The sequence below is a fragment of the Channa argus genome, chromosome 18, assembly GCF_033026475.1.
Source record: "Channa argus isolate prfri chromosome 18, Channa argus male v1.0, whole genome shotgun sequence".
Lineage (NCBI taxonomy): Eukaryota > Metazoa > Chordata > Actinopteri > Anabantiformes > Channidae > Channa > Channa argus.
The window spans coordinates 15,849,635-15,874,811 of NC_090214.1; the positions used below are offsets into that span (position 1 = coordinate 15,849,635).

Consider the following 25,177-nt stretch of genomic DNA (forward strand, 5'->3'; position numbering starts at 1 on the left):
GCTAATTGCTACATTTAATTCTGAGCCAAATGTTAAAGTTGAATTAGACCAGGGTTTCCCACCCAAACTGCCTCATAAATTACTGGGGTAGTAAAGATTGTTTCAAGCCAAGTGTTTCAGCTTTAAATTTTTTTCCAAATTAATGCTACACCCAAATGTTATAAGGTTGAAAATAAAACTAATCTGTATTGTAAACACATCTCTGTCTTTAGATATAGAAACAGCAACGTTTGGATTAATTTCTTTGCACATTTTATTCAGTTTGCCTCTATTTTTAATACAATGTTTAGGCATAATTTAATTAATAGCAAAAGTAGAAAAACATATTAATATATTTGAATATAGACTCTAATGGCATAATATGTAATGTTCATATAAACCCCAAAGAGTGTGATAGAAAATTCCACTGGAAACGTTTCCATCTGAACAAATAATTTTTTCACATAAATAAATTTTGTCATGAAACCAACGCTTCCAAGAAATAAACCACCTTTACTATGTTGTGACAAGGTTGAAATTTAACCATAGTCATCACCAATCCAATGGTCTTGGCCTGAATTGCATGAGGTGATATCACCGGAACTGACCATTATTTGACTTTGTGCAACAGACATTTGCCCAGACATGTCGTTAAACTGCAGAGAGGAAGATGAGTCAAAGTGTTGAGCTGGACAGTGTCCATTCAACAAAGTTGTTCCAAGTAATTTGCTCTTCTTCTAGACCGTAACAAACCTTGTAAGGCCTCTTGACCAATAACACGTTCCGCAAGTAAACTTTCAGAAAAAAAGCTGTCAAGTGTTGTAATTCCTGCTGTACAGTATTTGCCATATTTATATAAAGTCCTAGCTTTTAAAGTATGACAATAGTCTATGTATGGTCAACATATACCATTAAAAGAGCAAAACCTGCAATCATTTGATCCTTACAAATACGGCCGAAGCTTATTTTTATGCCAGAGACATTAACCACATACATGAGCAGAGGTTTCTTCCTTTTTGTGAACATGGGCAGGGCTAATTTCACTAAATGTGGATTAATCCACCTCTGAAACAGTCCCCAACAAATACTGACTCCAGTTAAAGTAATAATTGTTAAAAGCTATAGTGCCTAGATGATTTAAATGTTCACTGAGCAATTTCCAATGATAAATTGGCTAATGTGTTATTATTATTTTGTAATTTGTATATTAATAAAACCTGTTTTTATTCAATGTTTGACAAAGAAAACAAATGTCATCAATACAGGTTTTGCATGCACAGATGTGAGCCTGTAAGAGTACTAAGACAACAAGTGTGAGTTTGTCATCACCCTCCCAAATGTGTAATCCAGAGGAGTTCAGAATAAAGGTTATCTGGCTCATCCTACAGAGAGTGTCTCAGGCACAGCTGCTGGCTGATGTTTCTATGGATTGGCTTGCTGCTGGGAAGAGTAACGGTAAACAGGAGTGGCAGCATGGTCATCGCCCGGGGGAGATGGTGCCAGAACCGAGCCCCAGTAAAATGTCAGTCACATCATGGAGCTCATCAGCAGGTTTGTGAGCCATTCTGTGGTGTTGAGTTTGGGCTTTAGTTAGTTTTATGTTGGTATTCCATTAATGTGGTCACTCAGGCTGTAAATTGTGTAAAGAATAAATTTTTGTTACAATATGTAGTAATAATAAAATAGTAAGAAGCATAAATGGTTGTCTGTGTCTGTGTCTGTGTCACCCCACTGATAGACTGGTGACCTGTCCATGCAGGGGGGATAGTATCACATAAGTTTAACATGATGGTGAAAGAAAGTAAGAGCCTTAATCAGTCATAATGGAAAGTATTGTAAAACGTCTTGAGGACAATTCTTGAAGTCATAAAATTATCTTGTTTTATCTGTTCTTGCTATGTTCTGTTATTGCAAAAAAAAAAAAAGACTTAGCACATTATTTCAATGCATCAAAACTAGCAACATGCCATCCATCCAACTCCATTGCTCCAATCCATTTTTAGCCCCACCTCCGCATGTATACAAAAACATCACATCCCACCTTCACCAGCCAGGCCAACTTCTCCTTTTGAGCCCACTCAGTCTCCTGAGCTGACATGAGCCAGTTACAGCTGTCTGGTTCCAGGGGAATTGTCTAACATCCTTGTGTCTGTATTTTTAAGCTCATTTGATGAAATCCAAGTACTACCCTATCTCTACGAAGACATGCTTATAAATTGGTGAATAGCAGGAACAACAGTCCCATTGTTTCCACATTTTCCGATAATACATTTTCGCAGATAAAAAGGAATCAACAATATAAGCTGGTTATAACAAGTCATAAAGGCTGTGAAGGGAAAAATGTAATCTCTGTAATAGAACACCCGGTGTGGGCTGACATCTACGTACTGCAATCAACTGTGGCCGTGCCCATAATTTGGGGCTGTGTCTGCTGTGAAATTCTAGATTATCGGGCCCGGTGAAATATAAATTCACTTGTTTTAAAATGGTCCAGTAAATTCTAACCTCCCTTAGGTTCACACATCACTGCTGGACACTTTTTTATTTAGCTTCTCATTATGTGACAAAGCCTCCAGCATTCATTGCCCCCTGTGTCTGGAGGATGTTGGAGTGCTGTGTGGGGGTGAACGTCATTAGTTCTATTAAATGTGTGTCTTAGTTTGAGGAAAAGAGAATTGGTGTAGTTAGGGAGAGGTGGTGAGGTGACTCAATGCAGATAAAAAGACGCTTTTTTTTGTTTTTGCTTCAGCTGCAGCTCTACATGACACAGCTAATAGGAGCTGTAACACATAGTTCCCCATGAGTTGAAAGAACAGAAGAAACATTAGCCCCACCACGGTGGGATCATCAGAGCAGCAGGGGAGGGGATTCTGACAGCCAAAAAGAAATACAATATTAGCTGGTTTAACGTTCAAACTTTATTGCACAAGTACAGCTTTATAATAATCCAAACGACAGCAGCAGAGTAACTGCATAATGGCTATGTTCCTGAACCTGAGTGGGTCACGTGTATGGACATCACTAAAGTTATTAATCACACCTTTGTGTTTCCTGCATGACCTCACCTTTACAGATAGAGAACTCACCAAAAACTGAGTGCTAACCTACTGAAGGTGACCTTATTAGGCATTGTACAGCTGGATCGCTTTAGTTTAAAGGGCACCGAAAGGCCTTTGGGATGAATGGCACACAGTTACTGCATGTGATGTATTGATGATAAAGCTCATGGTAAATGTCAGGAATCAGCACAAAGCTGTTAGGCAGCCTAAATTAAGCTGAAGGCACTTTTAGGCAGATGGAAGAAATTACCAATCAATGGCACTAAGAATGACAGATCCAAATAGTAAACTATGTCCAGTAATGTCCTGACTTCTCTAAAGTCAGACTATTATTGGCATTGACTATTTTCCCGAATGAAAGCAGACTTAACACTGTAACAGTAGGCTCATTGCTGCAGGCAGCCTACAAAGGAAGCTGCTAACACATTGTCTCTGTAGGCCTCCTTGACACACGCTTCCATCTAGTGTTAAATACATAAAATTGCATCTCATCAGCGATGTACAGACAGAGAACAAACCATGGTCATAAATCCCTACAAAATTACCGATGATATAAACGGCTTATATAATAACAATTTCATTCGGGGGGGAAGAGATAAGTATTGTGGGCTTTTTCTGTTTGGTGTACTGCGCATGCGCGAGAGAGGAGGTGGGTTTGTTTGTTGTGATCAAATGATTTGTGTTTTTGCTGCGAAGAAATGAGTTTGAAGAGCTAACATCACCAATTAGGACAAGAAACGTTACTCAGGTAAAAGCTAAGTCACTGTTTGTATGCATTGGGAGTGTGGACGTCTTTAAAGGGCAAGTTTTTTTTTTTTTTTTTGTAGCAGCAGGTAACTAGTATTGTAGGGGTCTAAAACGACCTCTAGCATTATCTGGCTAACTTGCACCGCACACTGGCGCTAGCTGCTATCAAACGCGACCGTTAGCCTTAGTAAACCATGCAGCATTAGCTAATAGACCCCAACGTTACCGTCTATTGGAGTGTATTTTCTTTTATATTAGATGATAAGGTAAATGTTTGCGTTTTTCGGAGGTCACAATTTTTAGTGGTTAACGACACTGTGCGCTTTTTAAAGTTGACAATAAGTCGTGGCTGCATTGGCAGTAATGTCACCGTTATGCTAGATTTGATGTATATTGTAACTTATACGGTTTGTATTATTCTCTCACAAATGTATGAATACCGTTACAATAAATGTAACCTGCATTTAAGCTACATAAAACAGACTGTCATAGAGTGGAACAGTGATCTGGAAAACCCCAGGAAAAAACGATTCTAAATAACCCCATTATTCTAAAGTACGATCTTGAGTAAACAATTAATATGATTTATATTGTCAGATTCTTGCCCGATTCAAACCCTATCTGTCATCTCTTTTGAAACACCGGAAACCGAGTGTAAATTGATGGTTTAAAACCTGCTGGCTTGAATGTTTTTGTGATCAGCGATCAGCATGGAAAAGTGTATGAATTAATGATCGCCATGAATGACAGGTGTCAGCAGTGATAGGTTCAGCTTTGACTGAATATTCAAATGTTGCTACTGGTAGTTTTTCAGATTAGGTCGACTTTTGCTTCATTGGACACAGGTCAGTGTGCCCTGAGAACCAGTTTGAAATAGGTAATCCATTACTGTAAATGTCATGTCTGCCTTTATTTTGTCAAGGTCATGTTGCCATTGCTTACTTATGAAGCTGGTATTGGAAAGAGATTTCTTAAACTGCTCTATGTTACGATCATGCTAGGGAAACGTAAGTTATGTTAGTTACTTTAAGTACATGTTTATAGTGGAGGAACATCAATGTAAACACTGGCCCCTTAAAGAGAGAGAGTAAGGTATCATATAATACAATGAAAGAAATGAGTGTAGGTAAACCAAGACAGTACAGACACCCTGGTACTGTCTGTACTCAACAGTAATGTTCTGTTCCCAGCTGCAGGGATTCTCTATTGATCATACAGTTTTGTTTGTACGGCCAGATTGTTTTAAGAACAGATAGCTTCGGAGTCAAATGACTACAATGTAGTAACACATCCATTATTTCCCCCAAAATGGGGTAATTTTTAAGTCTGTCCATATGATTCAGACTCTCAGCTGCTTGTTATTTGCCACTGCTTTCTAAAAATCATATTATATATGACACTTAGTGCCTTAGGTGAGTGGTGAGATCCTACAAACTTTTGTTTTATTGCCTGGACCCCAGTAGCAGCTGTTAATAAATTGCCTTATTTGAAAAATGTCAGATTTTGTGCCATTGTTTTTTAGTTGCTGATTGGCTTTGATACTCTACTGAAATTGATTTTGCAATTTCCAACAAGAAGACAAGGCCATGGGGAATACAACCAGTGAGAGGGCTGCAATGGGCCATGGGGAGAAGGCTCAGCGGAGGGACAGCCGGGGTACAAAGGAGGGAGAGAGGCCAAAAATCTTGATGGACAGCCCTGAGGACGCAGATATTTTTCATGGTGAAGATATGAAAGTAAGTCATTCTTAGACAGAATATCTATTTCCAATATGATCACTTGATCACTTCAATATAGATTTTTTCAAATCCCACTTTTAGTGTTATTTTAATGAACAAATGGCTAATGAATGTGTGGTTTTAAGGCTCCTTTAGAGAAAGAGGAATTCCTTGCTTGGCAGCAAGACATAGAAGCAGACGACAAACGCCCAACTTTAGAACGACCGACCGTCTTTCGCTGGACTGGAGATGGCAAGGAGGTCTACCTGTCAGGATCCTTCAACAACTGGGCAAACAAGATTCCCCTTATTAGAAGGTAGGGCTGTATCTTGAAAGATTATTTTAAAATTCCTCTGCTTCATTTAAAGGGTATTTGATGTTATATATATTTATATGTCATTGATGAGTTTAAAGATTAAAAGAGAAGTTACTGTGTCAACTCACTCATGTGGCAAATGCATTCTCGTCATTTTTCCAGTCAGAACACCTTTGTGGCCATTGTCGATCTGCCTGAAGGGGAACATCAATATAAGTTTTATGTAGATGGCCAGTGGACTCATGATCCAGCTGAGGTCAGTTATTATCCTCATACTCTAATATGAACTTTTGTCAAACAGGATTTCAACAGTCATCATCTAATGAGAGGAATAGTTGAAGGTCAGATTTTTTGCTACATTACAAGTAGAGGCCTTCTACATCTGGGCATATTCTAGCAGGCAATTTTCTCTATGGTGACTGGATCTATGTAACATGTATAACAGTAGTGTGCAACGTAACAGAAAGTGAGTATCAGTAATCTGTAGACTTTGCAATATTGTCCAGTGAAGGAAACACTGGACAGACAGGGTTGAATGTCCTTCATGTTTTATTTATTATTAACCTTTTTCCTCTAGCTCATTAATGCTGCAGTTGTGACTTTGGCTGTCTTTTGTTTTTCCTTACAGCCGGTGGTAACCAGCCAGCTTGGGACAGTCAACAATGTCATTCAGGTGAAAAAAACTGACTTTGAGGTATTTGATGCTCTAATGGTGGATTCGAAATGCTCGGACATGTCAGGTGAGTGCTGACAATCCCGTCATGTTTGCTCAGTTAAGAATTACTAATGTTGATAATAAGTTGAGGACGCAGGTATAGAAAAGTGCAAAAACAATGCAAATAGTATAATCTTAATTTATTATTTTTTAATGTTCATTCTCACATTGCCCACTTACTATCAACCAATGGATAAAAAAAGAAAACCTTCATATTTAGTGGAAGATTTCTTTTATTATGTGAACTGAGGCCAGGATGTATACATGCGAAACGGCTGTGGAAATGTATGAAATGTATGTTCCGTCTGAGTCATACGAACTCGCCTCTTCTTGCTTCATTAGATCTCTCCAGCTCTCCTCCCGGACCATATCATCAGGATGCATATGTTCCAAAACAGGAAGAGAAGTTTAAATCTCCACCCATACTCCCACCACACTTGCTACAAGTTATCCTCAACAAAGACACTGGAATTTCTGTAAGTAGCTAAAGTTTAGTACTTGTATTAAGTTTAAAGTGAGCAATAACTTCTCAAAAATCAGATTTCCCAGCTTCAGCATATTTTTTTTTTGTACCGTATACAATCAGAAGTAGGTTTTAAATGCTTTGCAAACCATTGCATTCTCGTCATTGACATTTTACAAAATATTCCAACTTTTCTGGAAATGGTGTGTACTAATGTCAAGGGTTTAATGAAAAAGCAGCTAATTATAATCATAACCAATGAAGTCAAGAATACAGCCGAACCAGGAAATGTGAATGAAAATTACTTCACAGACGATATACTCTTAATATTATAAGCCGAAAGGCCCAAAAAATTATATGGTGAATCATGCCTCAATGTGTTTTATTCCCCCATTTTATATCCAGTGTGACCCTGCATTACTTCCAGAACCCAATCATGTGATGCTTAATCACCTCTATGCTCTTTCCATTAAGGTAAGGTTCTAAGTAAATTAATATTGACTGCTGAAATATATAAAAGATAAAACTTTGTCGTTTGTTAGCATATTTAATGAAATATGTGAAATACTACTGAAGGCAAACATGGACGGAGTTTGCACCAAACTGTATCTTTGAAATGCCAAAGATGATAGCAAGCTGTTAAATAGAGAAGTTGAATGGCAGATAATTGATCTTTTTTTAACACTGTGACAGAAAAGATAAACAAGATTTTCACTTCAAAATATAAATACAGACACAAGTGTCAGACTAAATGGGGAGAACAGAGGAAAAATAAATGCAAACGTGTGCCCTGCTCATGAATTCCCATTTGAACCAAGCATAGCATTTTTCATATCAGTTGGCAGCTTGTCAGACAGCCTGTTGACTTGTTTCCAGTTGGCTTCAACTGTAGGGGTAATTTTTGCTTTTAGTGTGTGTTGCTCCTTTGATAGCAACGGTGATCGAACGAGTTAACAGGAGGTGGATTAAATGCTACAGTACGTGTGAAAAAGAACAAACGTACCTAAAGAAGTAAAATGCATAAAAATAGCTGAATTTTCATAGACAGGATCAGCTTTTGAAGACATGCTGGAACACTGTTAGCTGTTTCATGTGCTCTGAAAGCTCACTAAACAAATCGCTGTCATCCAACTTTTTATGGATAAAAAATTACGTTTATTGGATGGGTTCATTTTTGAGAAGTACAAATGCGATAGTTGTGTAGGCTTTTTAGAAAGTTCAAAACCCACAAAAGTTCACTTATTGGACATGGAGGAGTGTATGAGCCTTTGTTTTGTGGGATGGAATTGGTTGGCACTGTGCGCATTAATAAGCAGAGCTCATGAATGTTTTTTTTTTTCATGCTACAAGAAAATATGCAGAACTATGTAACTTAATAGCATACTTGGAGATTTAAAGATGAATATAAAAAAATGTAAAATGTACAGTGACTTACAAAAGTATTCGTAACCCTAGAACCTTTCCACATTTTGTGTTGTTACAACCACAAATGCAAATGTATTTTATTGGGATTTTATGTGATAGACCAACAAAAAATGGTACGTAATTGTGAAGTGAAAGGAAAATCCTAAATTGTTTTCAAAGCTTTCTACAAATAAATATCTGAAAAGTGAGACATGCATTTGTATTCAGCCCCTTTTCCTCTGATACCCCTAAGAAAAACCCGGTGGAACCAATGTTCTTCAGAAGTCACCTAATTAGTAAATAGAGTAATAGAGTCCACCAGTGTGTAATTTAATCTCAGTATAAATACAGCTGTTCTGTGAAGCTCTCAGAGGTTTGTTAGAGAACATTAGTGAACAAACAGCATCATGAAGTCCAAGGAACACACCAGACAGGTCAGGGATAAAGTTGTGGGGATGTTTAAAGCAGGATTAGGTTATAATACAAAATCAAATTTTTGAACATCTCACGGAGCACTGTACAATCTATTATCCAGAATGGAAAGAGTGTGGCCCAACTGCAAACCTACCAAGACCTGGCCGTCCACCTAAACTGACAGGCCGCACAAGTAAAGCATTAATCAGAGAAGCAGCCAAGAGGCCCATGGTAACTCTGGAGGAGCTGCAGAGATACACAGCTCAGATGGGAGAATCTGTCCACAGGACAAATATTAATTGTGCACTCCACAAATCTGGACCTTATGGAAAAGTGGCAAAAAGAAAGCCATAAGAAGTCCCAACAAGCCATGTGCGGTATGCAGCAAATGGGGAAGCAGCAAACGCTTCAGATGAGACATAAATTGAACCTTTTGTCCTAAATGCAAAATGCTATATGTGGAGGAAACCTAACATTGCACATCACCCTGAACACAACATCCCCACCGTGAAACATGGTGGTGGCAGCATCATGTTGTGGGGATGCTTTTCTTCAGCAATGGAAGCAGCTGATGTGAAGATGGATGGAGCCAAATACAGGGCAAAATGTGGAAAATTTCAAGGGGTATGAATACTTTTGCAAGGCTGAATATAGATAGTATGTTGAAAATGTTGTAAAATCTTTGAATTAAAATAATTTTTGCTAAGAGGTTCATGAGCTTCTCATCTCCATCCACCAAGGCTACATCTCCCGTAATTGTAGATTTTCAGCTTTGATAGCTCTGTATCTCTCTATGAAAGTAAGAGCAGGAATATAGTGATGATAGACATTATATTGCATGATTGCAGATGGGATTAGTGAGCGGAGTGGGTTGCTCAGATTAGTGGGTGGCCCACTTACTAACCTCTATGATTTACTACCGCATATGGTAACACTGCACACAAGGCCTACATGTGTCTAAAATGAAGGCATGAATTTTATTGTTTTGGAAGTGCATTTTTCTTTCTTTCCAGTAATGTTTTTCCAGATCTTTTTTCTTTTTCTCTCAGGATGGGGTGATGGTGCTCAGTGCGACTCATCGATATAAGAAGAAGTATGTCACCACTTTACTATATAAGCCCATCTGACTGAAGACTGTCTTATGAATTTCTGGATTTTGTCTTGTACAATGAGTTTACAAAATATTAGCTCCACCCGTTAATTTGGATTTTTACCAGGTAATCAACAATAACATGACTCCTTCAAGTCAGGATGTTGTAATATAACTTGCGTTGTTAGGTGTTTATATTAAATTGTTCTATAGACTCCCGAGACTTTCCCAAATCTTTCCCAGGCATCCCTAAGACTTCTCTTGAGCCTCTCAAAAGGTTCCTGACAGTTCTATGTGCAAATGTTGTCATTCCATAAACTAATACACACCCATAAATCATACAGTTGCACCCACCCATTTCCATATTACACTCGTGGTTTGAATAAGCCATTTTTTTCCTAGGGTCACTTGAAGGCTTTGCAAGCTTGTCAGTCACTGACTTTCACTGTTTTCCACAATATTGTATGTAGTGCAAAATAGGATTTTGTTATGATAGGAGTCTGGCAATGGAAGACAATATAATGATACAGGATACATGATTATGATTCATATATTGTAGTACGTTACACTACAGTAACCAAGTTAATATATAGTAATTAAAAAATATATGGAATCTCATAGTGTAAAGAACATACCACCACATGCATAGAATTGAAGTTAAAAAAGATTGGTTTTTATTCAATCAGAACATTTATTTAATCTTCAGGGGTTTAAACACAACGCAAAATAAACCACTGTCTGCCGTCTGCCACAAACATTTGCATGTAGGCTGCTTATAAATTATACACAACATCCCAGAAATCTGAAAGTTCTCATCTTGTCCTAAATGGACCTGTTATTGCCTTTGTAGAGCTTTTTTTTATTAGCCCTCATCTGCAGTTCTGTTCAAACATACAGTACAGGGACTGTATAGAGTCAAATCCTCATAAAAGTTGCAGTGATTGAACAAAATTGTGATTGAATTCACAAAGACCGGTTGAGTTTGGTTTAATAGAATTCCTGGAGGGCCTGTACAGCATAAAGGCCATTATTATGAAAATATGTAACAGTAATCATCCAAAAATAATTGAGTAGAGCCCCCAAATCCAAAAGTATACCTGATATGCATAATCTAGTACCTAACATAATGGCTGTGAAAGATGTACATGTAGAAGTGGCAAAAAATAACTATAAACATACACTGAAAAGAAGACATAAAAAGGAGATAATGTCTTGTACACTCATTGTTAATTCAGTTATTGTACATGTCTTTAAGATGAGAAGTGTCACTCATTCACCTCAATCCTACATAATCTGCCTTTATATGCTCACTGACTGCCCTATGTAGTTTTCATCAACAATGTCTTGGCTTTGTATGAATAGAGTAATAATAAGATACTACTATCATATAGTACAATAGGACACTATGATAGGTCTTTAATCAGGACAGACCAAAGTGTAACAAGGAGCACTGGGAAAAGTTAACAGAAAGCCCTCATACATACATGATGATACATGAGGTTTAGGTCTTGGTTAAAGACAAGAATGTGAATTCTAAGAAGTTCTAAAAAAAAAAGATGCACTGCTGTAGTTCTCCACTGTTTTCTTTTGCCTTGTCTGTCTTGAAACCGATTTATTTAGTTTGACTGCATTATTTGTGAAGTATTTAGTAATATATTGTTTTCTATTTTGGGTTATGTGTGTTTTCATCAAAAGTTCATGTGCAGTGTTGTGGTCAAGACAATTCTAGCCAGGCTTTTTTTTATCAACAACATACATAAGTTGATACCAAAATTAACATTATTATTAGTTTAAGATGATAATATATTAGAAAATTTTATTTTTATGTAGAAGGTGTACATTAAATGTACATACAAGGCTAACCAATTTAAATATCTATGCAGGTTTAGTGGTCACAATGACAACATTGCACATGTGTGATCATTTCTCTTTCTTCGCACAATGTAAATGCATTCCAAAATAGTTGTTCACCACTGGACTAGTCAGGGGGTTTAGCACAGAAACTTTCATTCATGCAACTAAAACTGGCCTGAAGATGATGGTACCAGAGTGGGGTCAGACTGGTACCATAAGTGATGTTTGTACTGTCGATGGTCTGAGTCTATTTCATGAAGTCCAAAGGACTGGAATGTTTGTTAAGTTGAATGACTATGACTTGAATCACCTTTTTTTATATTAATGTATCTTTGTCAGATTTTTATGTAAATGTAATTACAATAAACATACGAGAGCACGATGGTAATCATAGGCCAGTAGATAGTGAAAGTTTCCTCCAACTGTCTCATTTGTTTTTGTTACTTCTGCAGTTGTCTGAGTAAGAACTCAGTAATGATTTATTGCTGTGAACATGGTATACGTTTAAATTAATTGCAGTGTCATTAAAAATGTTGACTGGTATTTTATTAACATTTTATTTTGTAGTACAAATGTGGCCGTGTGTTTCTGAGTGTGTGTGTGTGTGTGGATGTGCGCAGGTTTTAATATTTTTGTCAGCCAGACAGTTCTGAGTCAATTCGTCAAAGTCAGTAGCTTGTTCTGGCTCGATGTGACCTAAGAAACCACTGGAACATATTTCCAAGCAATCTATTTATACTTGTATTATCAAAAGCTAATACAAGTGCTTGAATAGGAAGAAAACATTTTTTTTATTAAGCTTTAATGAAGTGATCAATGTGACAATCATAATATGTAAAAATAATACACAAGCGCACTAAGCAAGCATTACGTTTATAAAATGCTTTAAATACCTATCAAGTATTTCAATTTTGCTGGGAAGAGTTTTTGGCTACAATATTGTATTTTTTATCTCTAAGAAAATGGAATCCTTACCCAAATAAAAGCAAAAATTGCTGTTGAATTCAGATACATGCAGAAGAATAGTAAATACTCTGATCCACACACTGTTCACGTGTGTATGAGCACTTTGCTCCCAACATCTGTGTGCTTGTCATCAATCTACAAGTCTGGGATTTTCCATGTGCTTATACATATGGCAGAAGGTTTATGTTTATTTTGCTATCTTTGAACCTAAGCTTATATAGAACTAGTATAGAACATATGACCTAAGCATGCGTGTATGTAATCTTTTCTAACTTTCCTATCTGATGTGGTCAAGGTGACAATAGATTTGTGAGAAAATGTGAGTTTTAGCATTGTGTACAAATCTATTTTCAAGGACAGGAACAGGAGCCCAAACAGATTATAGAAGCACATATCTCGCTCAAGGCTTTACCCACCAGTCCATGAAAGAAATGTAAACACATTCTTAGATATTCTTTTGCTTGGATCAAGCACATTTGGCTGCCAGTGCTGTGAAGGATTTTCACTTGATAACATTTCTTAAAATAGATCCAGCCTGAAAGTCTGAAAATAAGATTAAAAAAGATAATTTTCTTGAGTGACTGAAAGAAAAAACAGACATCTGATTTGAGAAAAAAAACGCCAAAGGAAAAATGCAAACTGTGCTTGTTTTGAAATGTCAACACTAAAATAGGTATGAAAACATATTACAGGATCTCTGACAGATGAGCCACTTCTCACTTGCTAAACATCCCAAATAAGATCAAAGTGCTAAATAAAACACCAAGTGACATTTACAGTGTGTATGATGTAGTTAAACAATGGGATTGAAAAGAATTTAAATAGCTGGGTTTGATATATTTCAAACTTACAGTATGAGCCTTACGCATCTTTTTTTGACTCTAGCTATATTCCGCACACATATGTACACACACACGCCTCGGTAACATCAAACAGAGTGTGAGAGTTTTTATCTGCTTTTACACATGCTGGTTTGTGTTTGAGTCTCAGAGCTTGCGCATCATGGGGTGTACAAACATATGCTGGCAGGGCAGGTCCAGAGCCTCCATGCCTGATGTATAAAGAGAGCCTGGTCTTGGTGTAGAGGCTACTTGGTGGTTGATACCCCAATTTACAGGATGAATACCTTGCAGGCTGTGCTTCTCTTGGCTGCAGGCCTCTGTGTTGGTGAGTCCAATTAGACAACTGCACTCGTGGTGGTTATGAACAGACACACACATCACATTTTGATTTTGATTGCTTTTTGTTTCTTCAGCACAGGGCTTTAACATCAGGGCACTCACACAGTTTAGAAAGATGATCCTGTGCGTGCTGCCTAATAGCTGGCCCACTCTGGACTATTCCGACTACGGCTGCTACTGCGGTAAGGGAGGCTCCGGCACGCCCGTGGATGATCTGGACAGGTGTGTAAATCATTTAAAGGCAATGGGTTTCCATGCATTTGTTTTTGGCAAAGCTAACTAATATAGATTAAGAGTGTGCTTTATTGTAACATACATAAACGAGGAATCTTTATTCTGTTTTAAAATATATCTTGTTAAACCTGTAGGTGCTGCCAAGTGCATGACCAGTGTTACAATGATGCAATGCAGCATCCTAAGTGCTGGCCCATCATTGACAACCCTTACACCGAGTTCTATGACTACAGCTGTGACAAAGAAAACAAAAAGATCACTTGTGGCAGTGAGTACAACAAAACAGATGGATTTTCATCCTAATTTCATACTATAAATTAGCTAATTTGCTTTAAAAAATCATAGTAAAAATAAAAGTGATATGCATTTGCCTCTTTTCCCAGTGTACATTTTAATTATTATGACAAGAAAATTAAGCAGGGGTGAAATTCATCTTAGAAACTGTATTTGCTGACTCATTATGTATTTGCTCTTTCTTGTCCTTAGACAAAAACAACGAATGTGAAATGTTCATTTGTGAGTGTGACAGGAAGGCTGCTGAGTGTTTTGCCATATCACCTTGGAACCCTGATCATGAGCACCTGCCAAGCGACCGCTGCAAATAAAGACCTCTGCAACCAGCTTTATCAAATGCAGAGTTTAAGAAGCCACATGATCATGTAGTTTTCAAAAGCAGCATGCTGTTTTTATTAGTTTATTGAAGATCCTTCCATTATTAGAAATAAACCTGAAACATCGGGATGATTAGGGGCATCTTCTGTGCTCAAGCCCCATTTCTCCGCTCAAGTTTTCTGTTTGCTCTCTTCACTGTATCTATTTAATATTGAAAGGCAAAAATGGCCCAAAATAATAATTAAACTGAAAAAAAGAATTGTATAGAATATTAAATTAACAGAAAATATCGAGATTTGTGCATTTAAAAATAATAAGTCAGCAAAATGACATTCAACATTGTCCATTCTACATTTTCTATACCTTTCATTCAGTTATACAAGATGATCTTAAGATGATCTTAAATCAAAATTACCAGTAGAGGGCATTGTGCCCCAACTTTTTTCTTTTTCTAGCTTGTAGGAGGAAGAATTGTACACATTATGCCATCTGATGTTTCATTGCTGTCATCTGCTGTAAATGTTTCATATACAGTATCCAATATTTGCCATTGATCAAATAATAAATGCACTTGCTCAGAAATAAAAGTCAGTCAAAGGCTCCTTGTTTTATTTATTAGTTAAAATGTATTTTCCAATGTTTTACTGTCTTTTTAATTTATTGAATTTGTCAGTAAGTAATTGTGAAAGGCACTTTTTAGATGTGAACCAAACTTAGTGTCATCCCAATGCTTTTAGCGTGCAAGTCAATGTACACTATTAATATTTCGATCTTTTTACATTAGTTTACAACTTCTGAACGATCAGAAATACTGGGTATATAATGCACATATATATAGAGGTAGTGCACATTACCTCGTGTCTTCCAATTTATTTGCCATCAGTTCATGGTCAAGTATATTTTATCTTCACTATTGTGATCTGAAAATGAATTTGAGGCAATTGTTTGTCATAGATTTATTAGCATCTGACACTTTTTGGATTTGTTCTTCTTGCCTAACAAATATGCAATATATTCAGCCGTGGGATGGGTCACTATAAATTGATACTACCAACAGCTACAAGTAGCCACTTTTTGCTATTAGAAAATTATAAACACAGTGTTGGAAAACTACTGTAGTTGGTAAAATCTAGTTGTTTGGCACATAAATTCTTCTTCTTTTCAGTTGTTACACACTCCCTGATCGCCAGCTGCAGATGTGGTGCTTTGAGCTGGTTGCTTTTAAGAATATTGCCAGAAAAAAAACAAAATTAAACACCAGCAGCTTGTAGGTAGCTGTTTGCCATCGACTTGCTGTTGCTACTGACTCTGAACTGAAGACAAAATGCGAATATCACAAATGTGATGAGTAAGTATAGATATTAATAAAAGCCTTTCTCTAACTTAACACCTAGTGTAAATGTGTGCACATCTATGTAACTATGTGTCCTCACTGTTGCCACAACCTGGGGAACAGTGTTGTCACTGCAAGATGAGTTAAATAATAATACAATATAATAATAACATAAAGTAACCCATTACAGAATGGAAGTAGTCCTATAGTTCTGCATTAAATGACAAAAGAGTTGGGGGTTCAAAATAACTCATACAATATAAGCCTTATCTGATTAGTCACCTCTGTAGATGATCACTTGTCAGTGCTGTTTCAAAGACAGAGACAAAATACAAAAAATCTGTTTTGCAGTAGAACCAGAATGTAATGCATGAAGTTCACTGATTGATTTATAGTAATCAGACTTTATTTTTGTATTTTTCTGTTACACCAGACTCAACATTCTATAGTTGTATAATGTCTCCCTATTCTCTCACTAATTTTTCTTTCTGTTTTTGATTTGTGAATGACATAAATGCTCTGTGACACAGCAGCACTATCCCTTAAAAAAGAGGAAAAAAAAGAAAAAGCATACAGTGGTGATAATGAAAATATTGGAAATAGTCTCATGTTGCTGCTGCTACCCTTAAACCTTGTTTGGTGCCATTCAATTAATCGTTCAGTATATAAGTTAAACATTAGAAAACAAGGCTCAACTAAACAAGACTGACTTAACTGGCCCTTTAACTTGTGATCTGTATTAATTACTCTTTAGATTATGGGCTGACAAAGGCTTGCGTAATGTGCCAACTGCCCATGTGACATTTCAGTTGATATCGCTCAGCTGTCACCATTCCCAAAGGTGGTGGACCTGGGAGTGAACTAGACTGAGGAGGACAAAGGAACAGGTCTAACTGAAAGTATGACTAAATGAAGGAGTGGAACAAGAGAAGAGAGAGAGACTATCTCTTTGTAGCTGCCACAGTGTCTAATGATGACTCCACCCTTGCATGTAAACACAAGCCCACGCATTATGTGAAGTACTTGCTGGCCCTGCTGCTGCCATGGTTACTTTATATTTATCATGCCAATCATGTAAAGTACAAGAAGCAACAATTCCCAGAGTGTCATTCAACTTTTCACAGAAGGCAGTGGAGTATCTAGAACAGGTTGTCCTGTACAAACTATGTGTTCTACTTTGCTCAGATCTTTTGTTTGTTGACTTATTATGTCTGGTATGTGTGACATAGACTATGTGAAAAGACAAACAGGAAATCTGAACCTGAGCCACGTGAATTGATGTGCATGTGAACGTTCGCCGCGAGCATAGGGTCATTCATTTGCTCCTTCATTTTGCTTATTGAAAATAAGTAACTGCAAGTACAAAAGTTCACTTTTTTTTAAGGACTCCATATGATAATCAGAGTTTACGTGTAATGCTACAATGCATAAATATGCCAAGTAAGTGTGTTGAATGTTCAATTTCTGCATAGGGAAGAAACAAAAAAGAAAAGCTTTCCTTCTGTTTACAAAAATAATTTAATCAGAAGACAAAAGTAATGTGCATTTTTCACATTTCACGGGGTACTTTCACTCAAGTGGGCTGTGAGCTGTTAACACTGAGATTTCAGAAGGTTCATACATTATCATTTGTTCTAAGTATCTCATAAATAGTAGTTAATTAATATGTTCACATTATCATCATAGCCATGCCAAGAACGTATGGGCTAATTTCACTACTTAGATGAACACAGACTTTTCCACTCTGTCCTGACTCTGCTGGATAAACTCCTCTGAAGATACTGTAGATCAGCAGAGTTCTGCATGCTGAGGGACACATGCGAAGGCCAAAATGCTGATTGATATTTGGAAAATGTGGGGTAACGGTAATGGTTAATGTCAGCTTGGCTGGCATTTGATCCATCCGTTTCCATGCAAACGCTATAATTCTGTCCTCTGTTGTTGTCCCAGTGGGGTGTTGCGCCAAGTCCTGGCCTGACGACCACACAAAACGCAATTCGCTCCTTTGGACTTACATTCTGGGGCATGCTTATGTCAAAGGAAAAAACCTCCATATCAGAACCTGCACAGCGCTGCTGCAGCAGAAACATGCAAGGAATGTCATAATGGCTTCGCCAAGAGTCAAATGTCACTTTTATATGCACAGTCTTTTCACTGCTGACGTGGGAAACACACACTCTTCCACTTAAGGTGCGTTCTGTAATGTTGCAGCTTTCAAGCTGTACATGTGTTTCTCGCAGCCGTGCAAGGAAAGCTTTAATGTCCATTGTTGGCTGAGGGAAACCCAGACGCATCTTGTAGCGGTGCGGTCTGTTTGACATCGACTGTTGGCGTTGCAGTTTCGCTGCAACCCGCGTATAAGAGGGGGAAGAGTGTTCAGGGATGAGAAAACGTACAGCCGTCAGTGCCAGTCCTTTGGCATCTGCAAAGACCACATGCTTCTTGTTCACACCGACACTATCTCTGCGGAAGCAGCTTCGAGGCTCTGAGGTCAAAGGGGAAGCAGGCAGCGATGAAGATGAAGAGGAAGAAGAGGAGTGACGTGAAGAGTGAGGGCTAAGCCTTGGGGGACAGTCAGCCAGCAGACCGTCACACGGTGTGTGTTTCAGCGGAGACATAGACAGCAGTTGATAAAGAGGCTGCTGCTGGCTGAGACTCAGACACATGGCGAGGTCAACTGGCATCACAGCAGGCTGAGGGCGACTACCAAAGGCATGGAGTACTCTGAGGATCAACACATGATAAAGTTAGTAAGATCAACTGCTGTAAGAAAAGATAAACCTTGGACATTTATATTTCTTCATTCAAAGTTTCTTGTGATTCCTGACATTCATTGCTGACTGCAGGGTCATCACAGACACAACTGAAGGGAAGCACATTAGCCCACCCAACATGAGAACAGGTTGACATACCTTGTACAACTCATTATTCAGCTTGCAGTTGTTGTTGATTTTATTCTGTAAATCTCTTTTCTTTCCCAGAATTTTGCAGCAAATCAAAATAATCTTTGAACAAACAAAAACAAACAAAACGGGTAAATACATTAAAAATAATAATAATAATTATATATATATATATATATATATATATATATATATATATATATATATATATATATATATATAGTTGTAAGTTCTCTGTGAATTAAACAATATTCAACAACAGCAATAATAATAAATGTTAATTATAATGTTTACATGACTTTAAACTGTAAACAACAATGTCATCAGTACAATGACAAAATGCTAAATATACTTACATATTGTAAAATACAATGTGTTTCATCACATCAGGCAAAAACAAAGAGATGGTCGTGATTCCAGTCTACCTTTGCTCACTTCAGGGCTAATGTGTGGAGTTTGGGAATGCGGCTGACACTTCTGTTACACTGTATTTGCATGTGGAGTGGGTTTAGCCAATAAGGTGAAGCTCCTTTGTTTATGTCCTGCCCCCAAAGGATTGTTCGTGAATGGTAATACTTTCAAAAGTATTGTGGAAGTGATTTTCTTTTCCTCAACTATAGATAATGGAAATTTACATGCCGGATGTGTTGTTTATTGCACTTTAGACTGATCGCGTGTGGCCTAAAGTTTATGTAAGAAGAGCAAAGAAAGAAAAGTGAGACATACAGATGCATATGCACACAACTGGATATATGTTTTAACAGATTTAGGAAAATAAAAAATATCAACCTCCTCTTTTCTCAGTGCTGACCAAAGGGAGGCTGTCAGCACAATATCCAATAAAAATCCAAATGGAAAAGTTGTAAATATTTTCTTTTTAAATTTTTACATTTATGCTGTCATTCACCATATTACATGTGGTATGTTTTGGCATAGTATTGACATGACTTTCTAATTTTCTATCACTGACTTGCGTTTACAGTAAAACTTAAAACCAGTGTGAAATTGATCTATGTAATTATGTTTTTACAGTTAAGTTGAAACAATATATTTACCTTCAAATATGTTAAACATTTGGTTTATAATTTTCTAATGTTTTTTTTATGTGTTACTTTAAATAACTGACATATATTCAGTCCCATATTTTTTTTTCAAGCTTTGTTCACTAAATTAAAAAAATCTGCCACAGAATCCAGTTAGCTTAGCATTGCAGACTTGAAACTGGGTGAAGCAGCTGGCAATGCTACGTTCAATTATAGTACAAAGCTCACTAATTAAAGCATCACATGTAGTGTAATTCAGACTAAAATGTGTGGCCTAAAAACACAACACTGGGCTAGAACAAGATACAAAATAGCTTTAGAGTTTTTATTACTGCTTAACCACAGTTTATTTCTTCTGTTTCCTATGTGCTTAGCTGAAATAATGGTGTTAGTGGGATATTTAACAAAAATATACAAAAGTCATATCAGTCTTTTTATTGAGCCTCTGGAAAGAAATCTAAATGCAATATGCTTATTTCCTAAAATACTTTAAGCAGTTGAGACTGTTGAACAGTCTCAACTGCTTTGTAATTATCTTGTAAATATCTAAGAAAATTATACATCACTTTCTAGAAGCTTAATATACATATATTTTATCTTTAAGGTTATGAACATCTTATAATAGTGCTAACAGTTATTGCTTGTACTCGCATAGTGAACGTGCTGTAATATAGACAGGTCGTGCAACACACGTGAAAAATCAAACCTGCTGGAAACAGGTTCAGGCTGGGCCCAGTGTGGGAGTTACCATGATGCTGCCCAAGGCAGCTGAAGGCTGAATTGGACTTGAAACACAAACATGTTAATTCACATCAAACTTGAACAAATCAAATAACATGTCTATAAAGAAGGTTGGAGTTGCAGGCAGATACTGGAATAATCTATGAGCCAGTTCTCTACAACGGCCTCTTTTTATAGCTTATTAGCTCAGGAATCACAGTAATAACAGTAGTAAAGGCTGCATACTCATGATCTCTACACATCACCAGTTTACTGTTCCTCTTTTCCTTCTTGCAGACTTTCACCACTGAACTGAGGTCATGTATTTGAGCCATGAGTAAGACTTTACACATCCTTTCTACACCTGTAAATATAAGTCTTTATAGTCTCAGTCTGTCTGGCATCTCTGAGGATAGACCATGCCAAACCCTATCATAAAGCTAAACCAGCTCCTAATGATGTCGAGGTGAGTAACAATGCAACTGCCTAAGCATGTTGGAATGTTGTGGCTGTGTGTGAAAGTGCCTCAACTCTAATTTTGAGTGTTCTTTTTTACCACTGTCTGTCTAGTTGCTGTCTGGAGATATATATTGATTATTGATTTACGACATATTCAGAAAAAAGACCCCTAAATTACACAGATAGTTTTGGTTTTCAGTTTATAAAAAAAATAAAAAATAAAAATAAAAATCAACAGAGAGAGACTTATGTTTCTAAGGTACAAGCCTTGATGAACTGCTGAAGTACTTAAGCACATGAATGCATTTTATCAATATGGGCTGTAGCATGTCCTGAAAAAAACTTTATTGCTTTACTCTTGCATTTCTCATTTAGGAACACTAACCACCTATCAGATCAATCATAATCTATCATAAATGACTTCTCGTTTTTCTTCTCCATCTCCTACATACAGTCGCTCGCAAATGACAATTTGCAGTTTCGGTCATTTGTTTAGGATTCATCAGTACTACATGAGCTACAAGCCACAGGTGGTTGTTTACAGCTTCTTTGTCTGACTGTCTGATTCCTGCTATATAATGTCATATGTGAAAATGAATTGAACCATGATGACTTCCCCTAGCCAAACATCACGATGTACATCAATTGCCTAGTGTCTGCTGCATGCAGATGTTCAATGATCTCACACAGAGTCATGAAGCATACATCATTATTCTCAGTGTTTACTGCATCTGTCTGTCTCTCCAACCCTGTCTCGGTGTTCCCGTTTCTTCTTGCGTCGAGAGTCATTACAATGAGCTCACATGGATTTGGAGAGAAAATGTATTCATGTTGTGTTGTTGACAAGTGGGATCAACTTTACCTTTGTAATTTCGCAGCAGCACATGTCTCTCCCTCATAAAGAAGCCTCCTGTCACTAATTGGCACTAATGCCTCTGTAACACATTAGGAGTACATGTTAAACTGAGCTGTTTGTTCTATTACAACAGAGAGCTGCCTGAGGTTGGCTGTGACAAAACAAATTAGACTCCTATTAGCATGCTCTAAATAATGTTTAAAAATTACATTATGCAAAAATCTCTGTTTGTGAAGTCAACAGTGATACAACTGGGGTAATACAGACAAGTCCCTGCATGGGTCCATTTGAAAGTAGGTGATGAAGAAACTGGTAATTAGAGGACAGGGGATTTTTAATGCACAAGTACTATGTTATCAGTACATTCGACATTATAAAACGTTATAGGTAGTTTAACACCCAGTCTTCTTCACTACGCACATCATGCATATGACTTCAGAGAATTTCATAGTATGCGTACAGGACAGTACATGTAGTGACACAATGTACATGTGACCACCCACAACTCTACTGTCTTCATTCTTCATCTGGTATTTGTTTCTGCTTATCAGTTCTGTCTTAATTAGTGTATGAGGAACTAATGTTTGAGGACAAAGGATTGCCCCACTTTTCTCTTCATGACTTGACACGAATGTACAAAATTGCTTATGCAACAGAATAATTATAATGCCTGAAGTTGTCAAAACATCCTCAATGATATGGGTGTGTGAAAGACAACTTAAGGGCAGCAAGGAAAGAATGGAAACAGTTCACAAACTGATTTGTGTTATGCAGCTATTATGAAAGTACCATAAGTAATGAAAAGGACTTACTTTAAGTAACAAGTACTCTAAAACTTACAGTATTTCAAGTACTCCACTAAAATATAAAGTAGGTTAAACATTTCACTGTATAAAGAAAAGCCTAGTACAGGTTTGTTCGACATCTGTCTTAAAGACCATCTGCAGAAATCTAAAATGTTTAAGTTTTATTTGTGTGCTGATTAAAGGACAGAACAACTTCAAACATCTCATTTTGGAGAATTTAATTTCATACTTTAACCATGCTGGCATTCATTCACAACATTCCTTTCGTTTCCTCTCTTCAGAAATGTAAACTTTATTTAGTAGCAATGACAAAAGGCAAATGTTCAGAACTACACACCAGTGAATCATTTGTACTGTACACAAAGTTTCTAAGGTGAAAAATGGGAATAAGAAACATTTCTAGTAGTTATTTTAAAAATAAAGTCAAAGATTATTACTACTACAGAGACTTGGTGTGGAACAAATACAGCAGTTCATAAAGGTGAAGCTGACTACTTAGAACTACTTAGTACTACAACATAAGCTACTGTAAATTATATTTTGTAATGGGAAGCTTAATCTGGAAAAAAAAGTTTTAATATATGTTAAATCTGTTTTAGCTTTTTACTCAATACAGTTGTGTATTGCCATTGTTAACTTCTCGCTTATGCAGTTTATAATATGTTCCCAGTACTAAGCAATAAAGTATTCTACACAACATTGTCGGTTAAGTGCTTAAACCGATTTTAAAGCCTTACGTTTAAGATTGAAAGCCAACACATCATTTCTTTAAGGGAAAAAAAAACATCTTCAAAGCTAAAACTGTTTTTCTGCTGGCAGGATCATTAGGATTCCACTCTTAAGAAGAATGATGAGTGAGGCTGATGTAAGCTTGCAGGGGTAGAGCACTATATTGCACACTGTAACCACATTACCACTGTCGGCTGAGTGAAGTTACATGTAGCTCCCTGCAGGACCTCCATCATCATTTGTGCTGAGTCCCTGTACAGCCTGGAGGGAGAAGGGAGGAGCGCCCTCCTGTGTGAAAGGAAGGGAAGACTCCTCTTCACTATATGGCGCAGTTTCTTAGCTTCAGTTTCTTTTTAATAGTCCTTGACTTTTTAATATGACAAGTTTAAAGTCAGAGCATATTTATGTGTTACCCAAACAGCAAAGGTATTATATTTAAATGAATACTTTAATTTTCTTTTTGATTTTTGTCTCTCTTTTTCTTCTGCATAACAATCTGAGCTGATCCTTTGGGTTGCTATTTTTTTTAACAAAATGGTTCATACTCCAGGGACATCTAATAATGTGTAATAATGAGTAATACAAGGATGTGAAGACATTTAATTGATCATCAATATGACTGATATGTTTAATACATGGATACCAAGAAAAAATATCTAATCTACAAATACATGCAAATGTTAGTTTCTTATGTCTACAGTACACAAATGTTAAAATTTGTAAGCATTTATCTGGTTGTTATTCTCTCTCTATTATTATAGTAAATAATAAAAATGCAAGCTAAATGTTCTATTAAAATAAAAAAACAACACTCTACTCAATCTTTTAGATGAGTTCTGGCATTTGAATATTGCTTGAATAATGTCAGCAAGACCAAGCTAAATCGCGTATTTCTGCATGCACACACGTCCTAATCATAAATAAGTGTGAAAATGTATAACACTTACATGTATACAGATGGCTGCATGACACCTTTCATGTGTATTGTAGTATTATATATTTTTGAGATATAATAATATATCTATATAAGTTGTTGGTTATTATTTTTATAGGTTATTACTTTTGAATTTGGTCCAATAAAATGTCCTTTCTTGTTTCTGTGTTTTGTTTTGACCGAAGCATCTTTTTTTCAGCTTTTTTTGACAACGCATCAAGTTTTTTTTTACAGTTTTAAATTTTGATTTTGTTCCAATAAAAAATCGAATAGGCAGGTTTTGCAAAAGCAATATATTTAATCTTAAACTTTGGAAGCTTATTATCACATCATACTGACATGAAATGAAATCCTGGAGGTTAGTATATCTAACATCTGAGATCTTATGATATGATTCTGTGTCATAAAAATGTAAAACACATTGGTGTTCATAAATATCTGCTAGATAGCATGAAACAGTGAATGGCAGCACATCATATGTAGCTAAATTAGGTCAGGAAAACCAAGATTAGATTAACTGGTGAGATTTGCACTTAATAGCTAAGTCGTTTTTTTATGCATAAAATCAAGATTTGGTAATCAAATATATTTTTTGCAGCCAGCGTTATAAGGATGGTGGGGCACAAAATCATATTTATTCTT

The 25,177-nt window shown here is 36.7% G+C and overlaps 3 protein-coding genes and 1 long non-coding RNA gene across 7 annotated transcripts; 3 read left to right on the forward strand and 1 right to left on the reverse strand.

The window, feature by feature from the left end:
- The first annotated feature begins 3,628 nt into the window (after positions 1 to 3,628).
- Positions 3,629 to 12,302, forward strand: prkab1a (protein kinase, AMP-activated, beta 1 non-catalytic subunit, a). 4 transcript variants are annotated; one of them, XM_067484305.1, is made up of 8 exons: positions 3,629 to 3,786; positions 5,361 to 5,521; positions 5,650 to 5,819; positions 5,982 to 6,075; positions 6,448 to 6,559; positions 6,877 to 7,010; positions 7,403 to 7,471; positions 9,865 to 12,302. In XM_067484305.1, exons 2-8 carry the CDS (start codon positions 5,372 to 5,374, stop codon positions 9,940 to 9,942), a joined length of 807 nt encoding a protein of 268 aa, XP_067340406.1. In that variant the 5' UTR covers positions 3,629 to 3,786; positions 5,361 to 5,371; the 3' UTR covers positions 9,943 to 12,302. The 4 variants fall into 4 exon arrangements, with proteins under 4 accessions (XP_067340406.1, XP_067340407.1, XP_067340408.1 ...); XM_067484306.1 differs by having other exon boundaries at positions 3,645 to 3,786; positions 5,364 to 5,521; XM_067484307.1 differs by having other exon boundaries at positions 3,659 to 3,786; positions 5,308 to 5,521; positions 9,843 to 12,302.
- Positions 12,303 to 13,732: 1,430 nt separating this feature from the next.
- Positions 13,733 to 15,343, forward strand: LOC137103713 (phospholipase A2-like). Its single transcript, XM_067484308.1, has 4 exons — positions 13,733 to 13,892; positions 13,981 to 14,128; positions 14,275 to 14,408; positions 14,627 to 15,343. Exons 1-4 carry the CDS (start codon positions 13,844 to 13,846, stop codon positions 14,743 to 14,745), a joined length of 450 nt encoding a protein of 149 aa, XP_067340409.1. The 5' UTR covers positions 13,733 to 13,843; the 3' UTR covers positions 14,746 to 15,343.
- A 2,244-nt stretch (positions 15,344 to 17,587) lies between these two features.
- ppp1r3c2a (protein phosphatase 1 regulatory subunit 3C2, duplicate a) lies at positions 17,588 to 19,484 on the reverse strand. The gene is made up of 3 exons (XM_067484303.1): positions 19,345 to 19,484; positions 18,998 to 19,090; positions 17,588 to 18,809 (listed from the first exon to the last, which is right to left on the reverse strand). Exons 2-3 carry the CDS (start codon positions 19,009 to 19,011, stop codon positions 17,801 to 17,803), a joined length of 1,023 nt encoding a protein of 340 aa, XP_067340404.1. The 5' UTR covers positions 19,012 to 19,090; positions 19,345 to 19,484; the 3' UTR covers positions 17,588 to 17,800.
- A 1,199-nt stretch (positions 19,485 to 20,683) lies between these two features.
- On the forward strand, positions 20,684 to 24,128 carry LOC137103791 (uncharacterized). Its single transcript, XR_010911599.1, has 2 exons — positions 20,684 to 21,217; positions 23,692 to 24,128. It is a non-coding gene; the product is annotated as an uncharacterized lncRNA (long non-coding RNA).
- The last annotated feature ends 1,049 nt before the right edge of the window (positions 24,129 to 25,177 follow it).